Genomic DNA, 21,053 nt, shown 5'->3' on the forward strand with positions numbered 1-21,053 from the left:
ACCCAAAGAGATTCGACGTTTTCATTGGTAATGTCTTTATTACATGGCTTTAAGTCTGACTTTACGTAAAGACAAACCCCTCCACCCTTTTTAATCTCTCTGTCCCTCCTAAAAAGTGTATACCCATTTAAATTCACAGCCCAGTCGCATTTATCATCCCACCAGGTCTCAGTGATACCTATTAAATCATAATTTTCAATACATGCAATAGCTTGCAGCTCCCCTAATTTACCCGACAAGCTACGCGCATTAGCCAGCATGCAGCGGAGATTATTACTTCTCCCTCTGATGTTTACATTAGCTAAGGGAGAATTAGAGCTAAGGCAATTATGAGACTGCTTTCCTTGTAACGGAAGCTCCTTATCTGATAAACTATATGCCCCCCTCACTCCTCCCCCACAACCCTTTGCTAGTCCCCCTACCCCGTCTACACTAATTTTCCCATGGAATTCTAGCTCACCCACCCCCCCCTTGTCTAGTTTAAACACTCCTCCAACCTCTTAACCATTCTCTCCCCTAGCACAGCAGACCCCCTTCCATTGAGGTGCAATCCGTCAGGGCTGTATAGATTGTACCCCAAGGAAAAGTCAGCCCAGTGCTCTAGGAACCCAAACCCTTCCTTCCTACACCAAGACTTTAGCCACGCATTTAGCTCCCTAAGCTCCCGCTGTCTCCCTAAACTTGCACGCGGCACCGTGATACCTTCAAGCACAAAAGTAAAGTTTTAAAACTTCATCTTGCTATAGCAGATAAAGCAACGTAATGCTAAAACTACGGCTGCCCAGCTGTTTCCATATAGTAGGCCAGTTATTTGTTATACTACTTCATCAGGGGCCAGATTTTGTGTATGTTCACACTTTGCAAAAAATGGAATGCCCTATCCAGGGGGATATAAGATATAAGATGGCCACATTGTCGAAATAAAAGGGAAAGTTAAATGCATGCAGCTTTTTTTAAAACAAGAAATGAATATTGTGAGTACAAAAAATACACAAAAATGCTTCAAACATGGGACTTTCTAGATACATTATTTTCATAATTTGGAGCACAGTGCCTTTATGTATTATAAGGAATAAGGGGCAAAGTTTGGTACTGTTATTATAACCTATAACACCCTATCAGCTAGTAACATTTTCTGTCACCTCTTTAAAAGCAAATATTTTATTGGTTGCTATGGGTTACTTACTGCACCTGCTTTTTGTAACATATGGGGGGAGTAAATGCTGAAACATTAAAACCCTGATAGGAGTGTTCTGCCACAAATATGGATTTAAGAAGTTTTCTAAAAGAGAAAAAACAGATTTTTAAAAATAATCATTTGCTTAAATGATTCAGTAAAGCAATATTTTTCTGCATAACTGACTTCCACATAATAGATTCCCTATCTGTATATATGTTATATTCATATAATATATATTGTGATGTCAATGTTTATAACATCAAGCTTGCTTGATGAGCACAAAAAAGGTATTTTAAGTTCACTTTAAAAACGTTACAGAATGACCAATCCTAAGCTTTTCAATTGGTCTTTGTTGTTTATTGTTTTGCAAGTTTTTGCATTGTGTGCCTTCTACTTCTGAACTTCTCTAAACTTCAGATGGGGGTCACTGACCCCAGCAGACTAAAAACTATTGCTCTGTGAGTCATTGTTATTGTTACTTTTTATGACTTATTTTTATATTGAGGTCCTCTCCTCTTTTATTCAAACCACTCCCTGGTTGCTAAGATAATTTGAACCTTGAACCCTAGTAACAAAGTAACTGCTAAAATTCTACGTTCTACTAAAAGTTAACTCAAAGATAAACAACCCTTAAAAATCAGACCTACAGCTTCACATACTTTTCTTTTTGGTTTGATTGTGTTTGGGGTTAAAGTACCCACTGCCTTTTATTTGTGCTTAAGATGCTAGTATGTCTAGCTTTATAACATGCTAAGGGCACATTCATCAAATCACGAGTTCGAAAATGGGTAAAATTTGGATTGGATACAATAATTTCTGATGATCGCAAATATCACGGAAAAATCGGAATAGTCACGATAATATCATATTGGCGCTCCGAAAGTCATGAAATTTTCGTACCAAATGATCGTAAACAGCGGGAAAACCTTTCCGACTTTGATCCTTCTGTGCATGATTATGGAAGCCTCCCATAGGAATCAATGGCACTCTGCAGCTCCAACCTGGCCCAAGGAAAGTCTCCCATAGGGCTCAATGGCACCCTGCAGCTCCAACCTGGCCCAAGGAAAGTCTCCCATAGGGCTCAATGGCACTCTGCAGCTCCAACCTGGCCCAAGTAAAGTTACGATAAAGAAGCTTGAATGAATCCAAGACTTTTGTACTCGGCACGACAATACGATTTTGTCGCACAAATTTTGTTGCAAAGTACGGAAAAGTCGCGCAAGGTACAAAATTGTTGCAGAAAATACGCTCAGTAAGAGAAACTCAGATTCGGACAGATTGTGCATAAATAAATGTGCCCCTTACTGTCTCTTTTTTTTTTTAGCTTGAAAACAATACAAATTGTTGAGTAACTGAGGATAAATCTGGATGCACTAACTTCATTATTGAAAAAGTTTAAGCCACTAATATATAAAACTGTTTTTTGTTTTATACCACCTGATTGCGTTAAATTTAAGGTGTAACCAAGTTAATTAAAAAATATATACAGAGGACAATCACTGTTTATCTACACAGTATTTTCAAACAGCTGCTTTTTATGTGAAGAACTTACTCAGTTTACACAGCTTGATAAACACAGTTATTTCCACTGCAATCAGATAGTAATGTGTGGTGTATTTGGATTTGTTTTTTTTTCTACACAGCATGGTTAATAGGCCTCTATATTTCATTAACTGTTGGACATCCATCTTTGCTTCTGTACAAACAAATCATATCATGCATATTTTAAAGTATATACACTTTACAGTGCAAAACTCACTTTTATAAGTGGGATAAACTATTTGTTCATTAGATAATTCATATTTCCAATTTGCACAAGATGCATGGCCACCTAAATGCTTATTTCCTTAATCAAAAAGAAAGGAGGGTAAGTAGAGACCCCTTATGTTTTTATGGTTAGTTGCTATTGGCAACAATACCTATGTTAGTAACTGAGCCACAATGTTACAAGTATATTAGCTTTTTCAAGGCGGGCGCGACTTTTTTGTATTTTAGCGCGAAAAAATCGGATCGGTTTACAATCGTTCAGTACGAAAATTTCTTGAATTTTGTATCGCCAATACGCTATTATTGCGACTAATATGATTTTTCCGTAAGCATTTTTGGGATATTTGCGATCTTCAGAAATTTTCGTTTCCAATCTGAATTTTTCCCATTCGGGATTCAAACTCGTGTTTTGATAAATCTGCCCCTAAGAAATTTGTCCAAACAAAGGAAGCTAGCTAAAGAGAATATGGGCAAAAGGAGTCAAGATGCTGAATGCACCAATGGGTGTATTCAGATATAAAAGTGAGAAAGCGAAAGAGAGACTGAACAGGAGGGAGAGGAAAGGTGGATTGGGGAAATTGAGGAGATAGGAAAGGGGAATTGGAGCAAAGGGGTTTATAATTAAAAGGCTGCACTGCTTTAAATATTTTATTAGCAAAAGCAAATGCCCATAGCTTACATTGTTTACTGTAAACAAGCGAATTCATTTCAAATAATTTTAGAAATTGCATATTAAATCTACCTGGAAATTGCAGCAACAACAGTTGCAATATTGTTTGCTTTAATTATCACTTTTTTAATGTCACATGATAAAGTGAAATAATTAAACAATGTTTATTATACAGAAAACTGCCACAAAACAGAGGGCAGAAGAGAAATACATTGATATGCATGTTTGATTGGCTTATTTATGTTTTTCTACAGTGTGCGTATGGTTGTTTTTGCAGATAGGTTAGGTAGGTTGCATGTTTGTGACTGGGAAAGGATGTGTTTGTGGTTGGATAGCAGTTTGCAGATGAAAGTTCAAAAATGGATTCAAGTGACTGAGATGTTAAAGAGGCAAACAGATGTGAGCAGTTCGAGTGGTATTGTACTTTATAGATGATAGTAATTAAACAGGGTGTTGATTCATGGGAGTGTTGGCAGAGTAATTTGTGTGGTTTGATGAGCATTTCTGCAGATTGTTGGGTGGTTCAATGAATGTGTAGTTAGTTGTAGGTGTTTGTAGCTGGCTTTGCATGGGTTGGTGGCTTTTCTGGAGGCAGGATGTGTGTAAATGTCTGTCTTGGCATATTGTGGAATGGCTGTGTGAAGAGTCTGGTTGGTGGTGTATACACAAGAGCAGTTTATTGGGAATATGGATGGTGGGTGTGCACACAGTTGGATAGGCATGTTGGTGGATAATGTGTATTACTGAATAGGTAACTTAGGTATGGATGTAGTCAAGTGCATACAGATCTCTTTGTGGACGGGTGTGTCTTTGAATAACCAGAAGCTGGTGTGTGTTTGGATGAAGAAATGACTGGTTGACTGACTAGGAAGCAGTTTTCTGTCTGTGTACGAAAATGTCCCCTAAGTTAGGCACATAGGGAACAGACTTTGGTAACGTATTGAGAACACAACACATTGCTCCCCTGCTGAAGGGAATGGGTTCCTTTTGTGTATATTGCACTAGATGCACCCCCGCACAAACTCAAATTCTGGAGAGTTAAAGGCATAACGAAGAAATCAGTTTGGCTGAGAAAATTCCTTTTCATTATAAGTAGATTGCTGCTAAGAAGATCTAGCTCAATCGGTCATGCAGCTAAATAGAAAGAAAATGTTTTGTTTTGGAGCTGGTTTATTTCCTGACATAACCACAATAACATTAGTCTCCTGATTGTAATCCTCATAGCTACTAATAAATATTGCAGCATTGAGGTGTTATGGTGTGAGATAGTATGCTAGAACAAAAAAAAGGAAAAACAAAACAAAATGCAATGTATTTGTGCCATTAAACTAGCAACAATTTTAAGCAGCCACACAAACAAGAATACATGATACAGAAAACTAATTCAAATTTTCTAAGGTGCATTGGGGATGGGGCATTAAGATATTGTCTTGTCACTCAGAGCAGGAACGCTAGAGAGAAATGATGCACTGGTTCTTTATTGCGACTGGTGCAGATTTGTTCTCTGATAAAGTCCAGGTTTTTTGTTCATGCCAGATAATGGTACTGTTTTGCATTGTCTTTATCTCTTTCCATATAGTCTCTGTCTATAAGGGATTCAATCCTTTTCTTCAAGTCTCCTGGCTGAAAGAACAGAATTCAAATAAATGGATATAACTTATACAAAGCCCAAGTCCTCCCACCATAAAGCTTGCCCAGGTTGAACTGCCAAAGTCCTTAAAGTCTGTCTGTATCAATAGGAACTTATGAACGTCTGTCCTGCAGTATATAAATATATATAAATATATATAAATTTAGAACCAGCTATGCCAAACAATGTATCATATAGGAATGGTTAATAAAGCAGTATGTACCTTTACAGGGAATTTCAATTGATTGTAAAGCTCAGAGACCAAAAGATTATGAGTAAGGGTCTTTCTCATCTTCATTATGCGCACAATAGCTGCATCAATCTGATACTGCCGGTCTTGGAACACCCTTTCTGTTGTATTCACTTGTTCTTCTACCTGATAAGAGAGAATGGAAACTTGCCAATATTTTCATGGAAACGCACTTTGGACTTGGAAGTAGAAAGATCACATAACAATATGCACAAGCTGCAAGTTGTAAAGGCCATAATGTCAGTGTAAATCGATCTTCCTTTTCTTAATTTCTAGTTTTCTTATTTTAGCTCTAATAAATGATCGTTCTCTGATGCAAAGTCTTTTTTTTGTTTGTAAACATTAAAATTCTGTATATTTTGTATAATTCTTCATAGCTTGCTCCAGTTTTTTTAATGACTAACAGCATGGAGGGTCAAAGAGCAACGAATAAGTAACCCTTCTGGTTCCAAACCACTGTTAGTCACCCCTGGATAGCTAACCAAGCTTAAAAGGAGAACAGAACATTTACATCTAAGCTAGTGCTCCTGCAATGTCCCCCTTCACCAACTGTACCAGCTGGCCCTCTCCATAATGCCCCATTCACCGTACACATTGACCAGAAGCAGAGTAGTGCAGGGGGATTCACAAGTGCCATCTTGTGCAGCATCATCTTCTGCAGTAAGCAACTGCTGACACTGTGCATGCCCAGTCAGAGCCGATCCAGACCTGGCTTCAACTGCACATGCTGGGTTTCTGCAATCAATTGTTACAGAAGATGTAGCTAAGCTAGATGCTGCCAGTAAATACTCATTATGCTACTCTGCTTCTTATAAAAGTGTAAGGTGAACAGGGCATTATTGGGCAGGGGGCAGCTGGTGCAGTTTGGTAGGGAGGACATTCCAGGAACACTAGCTTCAGTGCAGGGGGTGTGTTACCCTTTAAGGTGCCTTTACACAGACAGATAATGGTTTATGATTTGATCATTTCACTGGTTCTATAATGATCCTATCAAGGTAGGCATGCATAGAATTCGCTGTGTTAATAGCTTTTTAAAGTTACTAAATGTTTATTTGAAAACTCAATCAACAAATAACATTTTCTTTGCTGTGGAAAATCATGTTGTGGGTCTGAGAGATATTGCAGCAGCCATTAGTTGTGCAAGTGAACTAAAACATTTCTTAAACATTCTCCACAGTGTAGCGCCAGTGGATAATAGCATAAATAGATAGATCAGCGCTGTCCAACTTCTGTGGTACCGAGGGCCAGAATTTTTCTGGCCAACACGGTAGAGGGACGATAATGGAAGCCAGTTTGACCACTCCCCCTTTTAAAACCACACCCACTTAAAATCACACCCATGTTATCACATAGCTTTTAAGACTATACCCACATTAATGGTGATAGCGCAGCAAAACCCCAAATGGTTGGTGCTCACTGTAGGGATATCAGCCTTCATTCATATGTGAAAGAATTATATTATGCCATATTAAGACACAACCTTAAATTCTTATGCCTCCTCTTCCCCTGTGGATAGCACAGCAACCCCCAGCATATAATTACAAATTTTAGGGACCATATAATGACTATTTTTAAATGCTATCAAACTCCCAGAACAAACCCCTGCCAGGTTCACCTCCCACAGGCAGCATAGGGCAGGCAGAGTATGGCACACACAGGCAGGGTAGGGCAGACAGAGTATGGCACATAAGCAGCATAGGGCAGACAGAGTATGGGACACACGGACAGCATAGAGCAGGCAGAGTATGGCACATACTCTGTCTGCCCTACCCTGCCTATGTGTGCCATACTATCTCTGCCCTATGCTGCCTGTGTGTATGGCACACACAGACAGCATACACTGACACAATGCTTGCACTGCTCCTACAGTCTGTCTGAGGTGTGAACAGATGCAGGGGGTGAACAATGCAAGGATTAAAAGGTGTGAACAGTACAGGAGATTACATATTTAAACAATACAGGGGGATTACAGCCTGAATATGAGGTGTGAACCATGCAGGGGGCCATTTAATCTCAGTACTGATACCATTTAAAGCTTCCACAAAGGTAAATCATCAAAGCAGCTAGACAGGTGGGGGGGCAACACAGAGGGGGCCAGTTGGACAGCCCTGAGATAGATCTTATAAGAGATACTTACAGTTTCTTTCATTTGTATTTGGTTGATTTTAATTCTGTATAGTTTGTGCTTGAAGTCGGCATTAAAGCAAAACCTGTCTCCATCCTCCACATCTTTGCTCTTTGGTGATTTATTTAAAACTCTGGCTTTACCACATGCAAGGGACTGCAGCGTTCGTCTCAGTTCATTATCCTCTGGTTAGGACAAGACAGAGCATTGTAATTAATAATTGTATTTAAAATTATGAAAGTCTGGGTTCTTTTCTCCTAAAGAGTGGTAAATAAACTATACATTCTAATTTGTGAGTACCATCCAGATTAGCAAGATACACTATGTTTCTGTGTTACATTTATGCTCCCAGACCACCTGATGATTGCAAAGTAAGAATAGTCAAGGCACAGCATAAAAGTGAAAATGTATGATCTTGTGTGGTCATATTTTAAAGATATTGTGTACATGAAAGGGACATTACTTTGTTAATGGCTATATACGAGAAGTGTAAAAAAAGGGCATGACAGTGAAGTTAAAAGAAATATCTGAACTTTTATCTGTGACTTTTAAAGAGAGGGTGGAAGAACTATTTTCTCACCTCTTCTTACAGTTTTGCTCAGAAGCAGAACTTTAAGTAGAAGTGAGAAAATTGTTTTTCCACCCTCTTCCCCCTTAATTTATATACTGCTTCAGAAATTGTTATTACTGCTATTGCTACTATCATGCCCTCATCTGCAGCCCCGTGTTTTGTGATTTAGCTTGATTCTGCCCTATCTTTTTCAATTCACATTCCAGAAAACTAAATTAGATATGGCAGCAGACATGCTAAATGTGCGGATTACAACATCCATATATTTTGACGTGGGAATATAGGTAGGACAAGGCAAAGGATTTGTGTGCCTACTCTACCTGCTTTTGACACTTTCACTTTAAACAAGGAGAACATACTTTTTTTTTTTTTTTTTTTTTTTTAACATATTGTTAAATTCCCTAGCTTCTCAGCCCTAAAATTGATCACAGTATCATGATGCCACCACAAACAGCAGACTGAGTCCTTCTATAGTTGGTACCAACTAGAAACAGGGTCGGACTGGGCCCCGGCTCTAGTGGGCCCCGGCAGCCCAGACCCGACCCTTGCTGCGCTCCCTCTGCCCGACAGCTCCTCCCGATGCGTTAAATTACGCGTGCTCGGGGGCGGACGTCGGGTGGGGGGCGCTGCGGGGGGGGGAGACTTAGGGGACGCGGCCGGCGGGGACACCTGCAGGGCCACTGGGGCGGGAGCACAGTGGGCCCTTCACCCCCCAGTCCGACCCTGACTAGAAATAGAAGGTGGGCCCAGGTTATGGTTAAACATACATCATGAAGCAAAAACTGGAGGGCAGCTCTCAAGCCCCCCATCCCCAACAGTTCTGGAGGCTTTGCAGTCTCTTATATGCCAGAGGGAGGCGATTATTATTAAGTATACAAATACTGATCTCTGTCAAAGTTCTCACCAATTCCAGTTGTTATTTTAATTTCTTCAAAGCCAAATTCATCTCCCTTATTAAACAAGAGAAGCACCAAGGTCTGAAAGAGAGACACTTGCAGTTCTTTTTTCTCCTAAAAGTAATTTAAAAACAAAAGTGTCAAGATTTGGAAGGAAGGGAAATGTTTAGCACATTTATGCTGAAATATATTTTTATTGCAAAGCTGTTGAAAAAGGAAGTTATCTGTGGCCCATGCTGTATTACAGTGGTTTACAGGCTTTATTGGTTTGGGACAACCACCTAGACCCAACACTGGATAAGGACTTAGCCCATGCAAGGTTATGGAAATGTCAATACGGCTGTATCAATAGACAATAGTGGTCACCCAAAATCTCGTCCAAGTGGACCTTCTAACTGTGCTTCTTAAGGCAGGTGGCACACATTGTGGATTGTTGGCTTTCCTCCACAGCTGGTTTTTATAAAGGCAGAGAAAAGCAGATCCGCTCTCATTCGCACACCCCCATAGCTCTAATACCAGGCCCAGTATCAGCCTGCCTGGAGCTACAAAGAACGGATATCAGAGTAAAAATACATACGTTTGTGTTTTTATGCCAATATGCGATCTGTGTAGCTCCACACAGGCCAATGCCAGGCCTGTCAGTGGAGCTATGGGGTTGTGTACATAAGAGCGAATTCGCTTTTCTCCACCTCTATAAAAGCACCTGTGGCTGGGATCCTACATTGCAAAGCTGACGACTGGCTAGGATCCTACAGCACAGCCTGGGGAAGCAGGTGACTGGAACAAGCTAGGTTTTTGGAAACATTTCAGTAAAGCAGTAGGAAAAGCAACTTTTAAAGGCACGGTACATGGTAAATAGTTGGTCTTGATGTTCTGTGCTTTCTCTTTCAACAGTACTCAATAGTGAGTACTCTCTATGACCAAAATTCCAAATAATTTTAGAGAACTTACTTCTTTAAAATCTGCTTTCAGAACTGCATGCCCAAGTGTTGACTGCCACTGTAGTCTTCTGCCACTATGTTTTCCTAAATAAAATGTTTTAAATATTTCCTGAAGTTTCACCATCTGAAAATTGAGAAGATACTTGTATAAAACAATGCAAAAGAAAATAAATAATCACCAGAGAAATAAATGAAACACCACAAGGTGGCAAGATCATAGATACAACAAGCTGCACTCTATCAGGTGATAAATGCCAACATAAATATTGTTTGAATGTCTGGATATATTTGACACCTAGTATGTGCAGTTTAGATTAGAGACCACTCTGCAGTTCAATATAAAAGCTGTCTGTCTGTCCAAATTTTCATTATAAGTTGTTCTTGATGGGTGGTCAGAAGTGGCAGATGAGGATCAAAACATTTGGCTTGTCAGCTGAACAGGCAGAACAGTGCTTTTTCACTTCCCACATGAACAGGGCTGTGGAGTCGGTAGATAAATTCTCCGACTCCAACTCCTCAGTTTCTGATACTTCGACTCAGACTCCGACTCCTCTGTTTTTAATATGCTAATGTATTTATACATTCATACAGTCAATGAAAAGCATGCTTCATGGTCACTCAATGTGTTCGTTTATGCACTGCGTGCATTGGGCTTTATTCTTATAGCAGAGAAGTAATTAATTATGAATTGGGACATTTAAACTCGCTTTATTTATTTTTTTTATTCCCATTTAAATTTAGTAGGAGTCGGAGTCGGTTAATTTTTTGCCGACTCCGACTCCAAGTCCCCAAAATTGCCTCCGACTCCGACTCCACAGCCCTGCACATGAATATCCAACTGTTTGGCCTATGGGCTGATCCACTGGTTAAGAATAAGGGGGCCCATTCATTAAAGCACTATTTTTTTTTTTATCAGAAAAAATCATATTTTTTCAAATTTATAGAACTTTTCACAATAACCACGATAATAGTGTCAAAATGACATGACTTTTTCGTGATTTACTTTAACTTCCACGAAAAAGTCGTATTTTTTCGCAAAGACTACGACCGTATCTGAATTCATTCAAGCTTTGGTGTCGTGACTATCTTTTGGCCAGGTTGGAGCTGTAGAGTGCTATTGAGTCCAACGGAAGGCTTCCAAAATCACGCATTGAAGTTTTAAAGCCAGAAAGGTTTTTGCACCGTTTACAATCATTCAGATCCGAAAATTTTGTGACTTTCAGATCGCAACCATGATATTTTTGTACGACCCAGAAAATAATTTTTCCAATCGTGCTTTTAAGTAGTGAAAATTTGTGCTTTAATGAATGGGTCCCTAAAACTGGACTATGCATGACCACCATTTTTACTCTGGATTAACTTCCCTGAATTAAATGGGAACAACTGTTAAAAAATAAAAGTTCAACGTAAGCTCCATCACATGGAAATAAGAAAACTTTCTACATTAGTATTTAACATTTCTAAAATAATCATGTTTCGCTTTAGCAATGTCTCTGTAAATTAAGGTGTCAAAGTCAAATTTCAATTGACAGTTAGGTCAGCAACCCTCATTATATACTAAACTATACTGACTCACAGCATAAGACAGCAGAGTGATTCTTCAGCAAACTGTAATACATCACATGATACACCACAAAGAACACTATTGTAACTGCCAGCATGAAATGGCACTGTAAACACCAGCAGCCTCCAACATAGGACATCATTGTGATATATCAGTATAAAATGACACTGATGCCACCAACTCCCAGGCCAGATATGCAATTTCCCTTCCATAAACTGTGGCTCCCAGATATTATGTCAGAATGGACCCAGCATATTATGCCACAGTGACATGTTTAGAATATGCTGGAGCCATTATGTGAACATATATGCCACAGTGGCCCCAGCATATTATGGCACAATGATCCCCACAAGATGGGACAGTCAGTGGCACCACTAATATTTGGCACAGTGACCCCTCAATGTAAGGTACATTCACTCTACTTCTAATAGCCCTGACCAATTTCCCCTGTTCAGTCACATGTACTGCACTAAGCAAACAAGCAGCCAGCAGTATACACAGAGAGCAGCACTACTTCACTCTTGCTGAGGTACATCTGCTCTCTCATTAGGCAAAGTCCAGCAGAGCACCATTTTGTCCAAAGACAGAGAAAGTCTGCATCCCAAGCAGAACAAGGCCATTTATCCATTTGTAGTACCACAAGCCAATAGGTCATGTGAGAATAAGTTATCATACAATTCTGCATTTGAGAGACTATGTGATGTTTAAGGAAAACATTATGGAATGTTTACAGATAACAAAGGCACATCACCCTGAGTCCTCTGGTATCCTCAAAAATTAATTGTTCAAAAGCAGCTGATTAATATAGCCTAAAAGGCACTAGTTTTTTCCCCACTAGATATCAGTTTACTGAAGTCTATGGGAAACATTTTATACATTGGGATATTGCAGCAACTAGAGTGGCTGCTTCCATAAAAACACACACTTGTTCTATTTGGGCAGCAGTGCATTCCTGGGGGTTCTGTTTGTTGTATTATTGCTAGTACAAGCCCCATAAGAACACAGTAGGTACAGAAAGAATGCAGAGAATAGAACAGACAGAAAAAGTGTGCTGTTTACAACTCTATAATGTTGTTTTTATGACTCTATGCAAATTCTTTGACAAACTCTCCCTAGACAACCTCCCTGGATTCCTCTGCTTATCTATGGCAATACATTTGGCTTTAATCATTTCCCTGGCTCCTAAACTAACTCTTTCCCATCTTTCTCACTGCTGAAAATACATGAAACATAGAACCTGGAAAAAATAGAAAAGAGTCAATGCTCCAGAAAGGACAAAGGGACCAGTTACTTCAGGGCCTGCAGGTAAAAGTAATAGTACCCCAAATAGCCAGTCCAACAAAACATATTATCCTATTAGTCCATGGAGAATAGCAAAATGCACAGCTTGATAACCTCACATGTATGTTTTATTCTTGTACATGTTTAGCTTGCTTACCTCTGCTGGTAAATGGACATCCACTGGTGTATAGGTTGGCCAGTATCCCATTGTCAGTATATTCACGGTCAAGTCTATGTTACCTGGGTCACTGTGGTTTTGCATATGCTACAAACAAATTCATTGTTAGAAAAGTTTTAAGCTATTAAGATTTTTACTTCTCTACTTTTCATATTTACAGATGCCTATATAAAAAGTACCACGTATTGTATATTCAACAATAACTGTCTGAAAATATTTATGGCTGCACAGGTACAAATAATGTATTCTCATGGATTCATATGCATGAACAAATTTGATAGTTCTCACCCATCTGCATGCATATGCCACAACCTTCAAATGCTGTTTCATGCACATCAGTTTGGTTTTAAGATGTTGGTGAAATGCTGGGTCTGCACACTACCTTTAACTGTTTATTGCTTTTATTGTTCTAATGGCAATGGTGCATGGGCTGATTTCAGGGCATGTTGTGTTTTTAGCAGTCTGAGCACATGGATAAAGCTAGGCACACACTTCAAGATCCAACTGTTTGGTGGCATATGCACATTTTTTCTTAGTTCTTATTGCCAATCAAGTTTTTTTTCATTTCCTGGCATCATCCAGCTGGAAAAAAATCTCTCTGCAATGCAGCGCTGCGGAATATGTTGGCGCTTTATAAATAAATGTTAATAATAATAATAATAATAATAATGCACTGTTGGATGTAGTTACAGAACATCACAATTAAATCTTTCCTCTATACCACCTCTGGCAGGTGCAGAGAGTGACACACAACAAAATGGAGTGACAGCATAGTTTTCATGTGTATTGTTCTAAAAACTAAACATTGCATGCTTACACTGTATTAAGACTGAGCATTACCTGCTTGAACTGAACCATTACATCTTTGGAGAGTTCCATATCTTTAAACATCCCTTCTAGCTTACTGGTAAATGCAGCACCACATTCTGAACCAGAAACAAAAAGGTTAATTGTAAATAGTTTATGCAGGGTCATCCTTTTAGAATGTACTTACTAAATTTGTAAAGTGATATTTACATTAATGGAGCAATGAATAAAAAGCATAGTGCCTATAAAGACAGAATGTTATAGACTAGAGAACAAAATTAAATACGGGGGGGGGGCTGTGATTTTGTATACTTAATAACTTTGCATAAAAAAAATACAGCAATGACATTTAAAAATAAGCCTTCAATTTAAAGTTTACATAAGGAGGAAACATTGATCAATGAATAGGAAAGCCTACCAGCACATGTGATGGAAATACACTGAATGAATTATAAAATGTAAAGGTATATAGTGCAATACATTCAAATGGATGGAACGGGCTGATTGCTGCAGTTTCAACATTGGCAATGACTATCATAACCAAAGTGGCTTAGACCACTAAAGTGTCTTTGCAGTTAATTTCAGCAAACCTTAAAAGGCTTTTTTGTGTTTTACACAAGCACAGGGTTAGCGTGACCAACTTCCTCTTGCAACCTAATGACAGAACAGACATTCTTATGAAAGAGGCTACTGTTTTATCTACTTTACTTATAATATCTTATACAGGTATAGGACCCCTTATCCAGACAGTTCCAAATTACGGAAAAGCTATTTTAAGGAAATAACTCACATTTTTAATATTTTCTTTTTCTCTGTAGTAATAAAACAGTATCTTGTACTTCATCCCAACTACAATATAATTAATCCTTATTGGAGGCAAAACAATTCTATTGGGTTTAATTAATGTTTAAATTATTTTTTAGCAGACTTAAGGTATGGAGATCCAAATTACTGAAAGATCCCTTATCTGGAAAACCCCAGGTCCCGAGCATTCTGGATAATGGGTCCCATACCTGTACCTTAAAACATGGCTATCTAACTAGAGGCCAGTGTTCTGAGGTAGCCCTCTAAAACACTTTTTGGCCCCAAGCATGGCCTAAAACTCCAAAGATCCCTTTGTGTGATGTCAATGTTTAAAGCTGGGTGTACAGTATGTGTGCATGTAAGTGTGCATGTATGTGTGGGCACATGTCACAGAAAGAAAATCTTGTACAGCACTGTTTTAAAGGACCAATACACCATCGATTGAAAACATTTCTTAAAACCATTGTATTCTACACAGCTTATCTTCTACCTGGTATGTAAACATGGACCCTATAATCTAATTTCAATATAAATCGTTGTTGCAATGTTCAGGGAACAGCTCATTTACATAAGACGTAGCAAGGTTGCTGAAACAAAATGGAATTTTTACCAGTGCAGGATTACAACGCATTATTTTTAAATGTATACAAAATACTTTTACTTTCTGTCATTACTGGTCTTTTAAAGGAACAGTAACACCAAAAAATGAAAGTGTATAAAAGTAACTAAAATATAATGTGCTGTTGCCCTGCACTGGTAAAAGTTGTGTGTTTACTTCAGAAAGTCTACTATAATTTATATAAATAAGCTGCTATGTAGCCATGGAGGCAGCCATTCAAAGGAGAAAAGGCACAGGCACATAGCAGATAACAGATAAAACACTATTGTATTCTACAGAACTTATCTGTTATCTGCTATGTAACCTGTGCCTTTTCTCCTTTTTTCCAGCTTGAATGGCTGCCCCCATGGCTACACAGCAGCCTATTATATAAATTATAGTAGTGTTACTGTAGCAAACACACCAGTTTTACCAGTGCAGGGCAACAGTGCATTATATTTTTATTACTTTAAAGCAGTTTCATTTTTTAGTGTTACTGTTCCTTTAAGGTCTTTAGATCTTGGGGAGTCTAGGGATCATGCTTCATCTCTCACCATGTTTAAGTTTTGATAGCATTGACTTCTCAGAATCAACAGAGGCACTTTTCCCAACCAGCAGTCTTTTAGCCAGATCTTTTTTGTAAAATGCTTCAAAAACATCTTTGCCTGCAAAATGTAAAACAAAATTAAAAACAGTACTCATCAGTACTGGGTTTAGCTCCTTTTAAAAAGCACCTCAAAAATCATTGCCATTAATTTTTTTGGGGTGAATTAAGACAATGACAAAAGGAACCCCATCATTCATGTTATTTTTAGCTTATATATAGCTTTAGCACTATGAAAAGACAGGGGCAGCCTACACCTGGCATCCATGACTGGTTAACCAGCTGCTAATAAAATTGAATTAACAAAGGAACTACATATAGAAATTTGATCACCAGGGCAACCCTGGAAAATCTGTAATTTGTTACATACCATGAATGAATCGAAATATAATCATTATTTTATCCAGAAGTCTCTCCAGTTCTTCATCTGTTGCTTCTTTGTTTCCAGAACGTAACTTGGAATCCACATATTTGGCTAAAAAAAAATTGGAAAAATTGGGAAAAAAAAGTAACTGTAAATATAAACATCTGAATGCTGTGTGCCCCTTGTTTCTTATCTGTGCCACAGAGCAGGGTATTTTATATATTATATTAACTATTTTGCTTTCTAAAGACATGGGCATTTTAATACTTAATGTAACAATACGTTTTAGTTGAATAATAATTTCATACTGTATCAAAAACAAGTTACATTGTTTACATTTCCTATGTAGACTGATATCAAATACATTTAACCTTGCAATAATAGAAATGCTGAATAACTTTGCATGGGTGATATATGCATCTGTCCACAATCCTTTGCACCTCCTAAGTATCTATGTTCAACAGTAACTGGATGTTAAGAGTGAAAATGCTGATCACAACAGTTGCCAACGCACAACGAAAAAGCTAAGCTGTATTTTGCCGCTGGGGTACAGGTACAACAAAACATATGTATTAGAGGTCTGGTTGGCTAAACCAGTAGTTGTTTTCTAGAAACCCCAGCAACTTATAAAAGAGTTAGTTGTAGTCTAAAACTATTGCAATGCCTATTGTGGGTTACAGTGTAGCCTATGTACCTAAATAACCCAGTCCCACATATAAGCCTCCTTTTGCAGGAGATACGCTACAACAGGCAGCACACTCTGGAGGACAATGATACTAATAAGCTGGTATTGATAGTATTTGATACTAAACTAGGTCCTTCCAGAGCTTTTTTTTTTTAAAACTTTTTTAATTTACTCTTGTCTCCGGAATGCCAAATTGTTTTTCTTTTCCCTTTATATACTCTCTTATCAAGTGGCACAGCTTTTCCAGTCATTGAGCAGCTCAGCTGTGTGAAAGTATATAGCGAGCACGTGGAAAATTTTAGCAGTGCAAGCGACAGCTCTGTACTGAAGGGAAAAGGGAAATGCTCAAAAGCACATGTGCACAAAAGCATCTGCCCAGCTGTCATAGAGATGGCCCACCTTAATATTTCCAGGTATCAACACACCAGTGTGACCCTGAATATAGCAATTTTTTTCCTTAAAATCTAAATACAATTCTAAGTTGCTCCAATAAGCATCTTGTACCAGTAGTGCAATGAAAGATTTTCTATTATACACAAGATCATTTATTATTACCCTTTACTGATATGAACAGGGGTGCTCTCTGTGGAAAAATTTGTGTGTAAATGAACCTGTCATTGTTTTACTGTTATGCAAGTGCATCTCAGACTGTAATAAACACATAGGAACAAAGTGTCTACCTATGAGTTCTGCTGGCTTGTTTGCTCTTCTGTTGATAAAAGTTTCAAATGATTCTTTCATAGTGTTGACAAACTTCTCATTCTTCTGGAAGCAAACGTCTATTATGTGGTCTACGTTATCCTTGAAATCCAGGAGCTCCTGAACCATGTCTTTGTCTTTTTCGGGATTAATAACTAATCCACTTCCAAAGTTCTATGGAATAAAAACAAAGTCAGTAAGTATAATTTGCCTGCTCCTACAAGCAGAAGACATATATATGCTATATAGTAATCTACTGCCTGTCATTTGAGCACCAGCTACAACAACCAAGCAGAAGCGACTGTGTGCCAAATGCTGCAGGGTAGGGCAAAGCTTCAGCAGGCCTCCAAATGACCTTAAATCTCAATTTATAAGAAGAATAAAGAATTAGACGCTACTTGTGCTGCACCTTTTGTTTTGTACTTCTGTACCTGCTCATGGCCACCATAGTCTTATAGGAGTTAAGATAGGTTCCTCCAAAAATGCCCTAAGTAGTTCCCTATATTCTTTCCTGCTGAGGCTATTTTGTTGAGTTTAGGGATCGCTTTCCAGTATACTGTATTTATACAATATAAAATATATGAACTAATTAATCATGAATTTTAAATGACATTGCAAGTTAATACAACCAATAAAGTGCACTCTGTAGCAGAAACTTATCAGTCACAAATAGATTTGTAACAGATAAATATACCACCTTACCAAATCTAATTTGGAACCATACACCATAATACTAACAGGCTGGTGGCTTTCAATTCAACAAAAAGGGGATAAGTATTCTTTATTAACTTTTATCAAAACCATTGTGTTTTTTAACTGTTGGGTTTAATTTTTTTTTTCAAAAGTAAATTGTTGTTTTTGGTGCTAATTTACAAAGTTTGTGTGATCTATAGACTTACAGCAGGTTTGCCAGAAGTTACATTCCTTTGTAATTACCCTCAGTTTGAGGGGGTGGGGTTTGATTAGTTGACCTTTACAAACTGTATAAATAGAACCACTGGCACTCCAGTGGAGCTTGCTGTGGTGGTAGGTGTTCTGTAAGTGTTTGCTCTTTAAGTGGGGGCTCTGTAAGTGGAGTTATAAACTCAGGAGTTAGTGGGGGCTCTGTAAGTGGAGTTATAAACTAGTTAGTGGGGGCTCTGTAAGTGGAGTTATAAACTAGTTAGTGGGGGCTCTGTAAGGGGAGTTATCAACTCAGGAGTTAAACACTAAGGGAGTTAAAAACCCTTTCACCTATTTTTGTTTAACTGTTCTTGTAACTGGGAGAATGAGTGGTAGCAACATTGATGGTCTGACACAGTGCACAGCCTGCCACATGTATGCAGTTGTGGAACAACAGTTCCAAAGTGCATACCTCTGTTGTGGATGTGAGCGAATTGCCAGTTTAGAGGCTCGCGTTAGAGCACTAGAGGAACAAGTTGCAACACTGCGTTCAATCGACAATCTTGAGAGAAGTCTCTTGCTTACTGAACAAGAGCTAGCGGGGCCAGATAGTATGGGGGGAGGGGAGCAGCAAAAGGATGATAGGGCAGTAAGCTGGGTGACAGTTAGAAAATCTAGTGTGGGTAAAAGGAAAAGGGAGGCTGCTCCAGGGTTTGCACATCCCAACAGATTTGCCAGATTGTTTGAAGAAGATGGGAGTGTGAACTCTGGACTGGCGGTTCTAGATGAGGCTGATCTCTCTAACAGCCGGGAGACCAGTTTCTCTAGTAATGGTGGGGAGGAAAGCAGAGCTAGGCCTAAACAGATGGTGGTTATAGGGGATTCAATCATTAGGAAAGTGGACAGGGTAATCTGTCAAGCGGATGGCTTCAACTGGACAGTTTGCGGTCTTCCTGGTGCCAGGGTTCGGCATGTGGTTGATCGGGTTGACACATTATTGGGAGGGGCTGGGCATGACCCGGCTGTCTTGGTACATATCGGTACTAACGACAAAATGAACGGTAGGTGGGGGACCTTAAAGAGTGAGTTCAGGGATCTAGGCTCTAAGATTAAGCAAAGGTCCTCCAATGTCATTTTTTCGGAAATTTTGCAGGTGCCACGTGCAAGTTTAGGGAGACAGCGGGAGCTTAGGGAGCTAAATGCGTGGCTAAAGTCTTGGTGTAGGAAGGAATTGTTTGGGTTCCTAGAGCACTGGGCTGACTTTTCCTTAGGGTACAATCTATACAGGGGACTAGCAAAGGGTTGTGGGGGAGGAGTGAGGGGGGCATATAGTTTATCAGATAAGGAGCTTCCGTTACAAGGAAAACAGTCTAATATTTGCCTTAGCTCTAACTCTCCGTTAGCTAATGTAAACATCAGAGGGAGAAGTAGTAATCTCCGCTGCATGCTGGCTAATGCGCGAAGCTTGTCGGGTAAATTAGGGGAGTTGCAAGCTATTGCATGTATTGAAAATTATGATTTAATAGGTATCACTGAGACCTGGTGGGATGATAAATGCGACTGGGCTGTGAATTTAAATGGTTATACACTTTTTAGGAGGGACAGAGAGATTAAAAAGGGTGGAGGGGTTTGTCTTTACGTAAAGTCAGATTTAAAGCCGTGTAATAAAGACATTACCAATGAAAACGTTGCATCTCTTTGGGTAGAAATTTCAGTAGGGCTGAAGGTCACAAAGAAAATGATCATTGGTGTATGCTATAAACCACCCCGTATAGATGAGGGGGATGAGGCCCAGCTATTGTTGCAAATGGAGGAGGCTTAAAAACTGGGTCAAGTTGTTATTATGGGGGAATTTAATTATCCGGACATTGACTGGAGTAATGGGGTGGCTAAGTCAGAAAAAGCTAGTAGGTTTGTAAATATGCTAAATGACAACTTTTTATTTCAGGCGGTTCAAGAACCTACTAGGAATGACTCTATTTTGGACCTGGTGATATCTAATAATAATGAACTCATCTCTAACATTTGTGTGGGTGAGCATTTGGGGAACAGTGATCACAACATGGTCTCCTTTGAGATAATGCTGCAGAGACAGCTCTATAAGGGAGTAACTAAAACGCTCAATTTTAGACGTGCAGACTTTGCCAGTATAAGGGCATCTCTGCAATGTGTCAACTGGGAAAGGCTTTTCATGGGGTTAGACACAGAAGGAAAATGGAACATCTTTAAAACATTGCTTTGCAGGTATACACAACAGTATATCCCCCTTGTAAGCAAGGAGAGGCATCGCAAAGCAAAACCTTTATGGCTGAATAAAAGTGTTAGTGTCGAGGTTGGTAAGAAAAAACGTGCTTTTAAAGCATTCAAGTTAGCTGGGACAGCAGAACTTTCATCAGGTACAAGGAAGCAAATAAAGCATGCAAAAAAGCTATCAAGCAAACTAAAATAGAGATGGAAAGGGATATTGCAGCTAGGAGTAAAAAGAATCCAAAATAATTTTTTAATTATGTGAATAGTAAAAAATGAAGCAAGAAGGGGTGGGAACCTAATTATCACG

At 38.9% G+C, this 21,053-nt stretch overlaps 1 protein-coding gene across 3 annotated transcripts in view; it reads right to left on the minus strand.

Annotated features, from left to right (window-relative positions):
* Positions 1–3,582: 3,582 nt before the first annotated feature.
* cul4a (cullin 4A) overlaps positions 3,583–21,053 on the minus strand; it is a 34,746-nt gene continuing 17,275 nt past the window's right edge. For 2 of the 3 annotated variants that reach the window (XM_018091228.2, XM_012956905.3), the window contains 10 exons: positions 17,596–17,788; positions 16,237–16,341; positions 15,817–15,927; positions 13,894–13,979; positions 13,033–13,140; positions 10,041–10,154; positions 9,098–9,203; positions 7,635–7,807; positions 5,471–5,623; positions 3,583–5,240 (listed from right to left, as the gene is read on the minus strand). In XM_018091228.2, coding sequence (XP_017946717.1) covers positions 5,145–5,240; positions 5,471–5,623; positions 7,635–7,807; positions 9,098–9,203; positions 10,041–10,154; positions 13,033–13,140; positions 13,894–13,979; positions 15,817–15,927; positions 16,237–16,341; positions 17,596–17,788 — 1,245 coding nt within the window. In that variant the 3' untranslated portion in view covers positions 3,583–5,144. 3 annotated transcript variants of the gene reach the window in all.

Source organism: Xenopus tropicalis, chromosome 2 (assembly GCF_000004195.4).
Source record: "Xenopus tropicalis strain Nigerian chromosome 2, UCB_Xtro_10.0, whole genome shotgun sequence".
NCBI lineage: Eukaryota > Metazoa > Chordata > Amphibia > Anura > Pipidae > Xenopus > Xenopus tropicalis.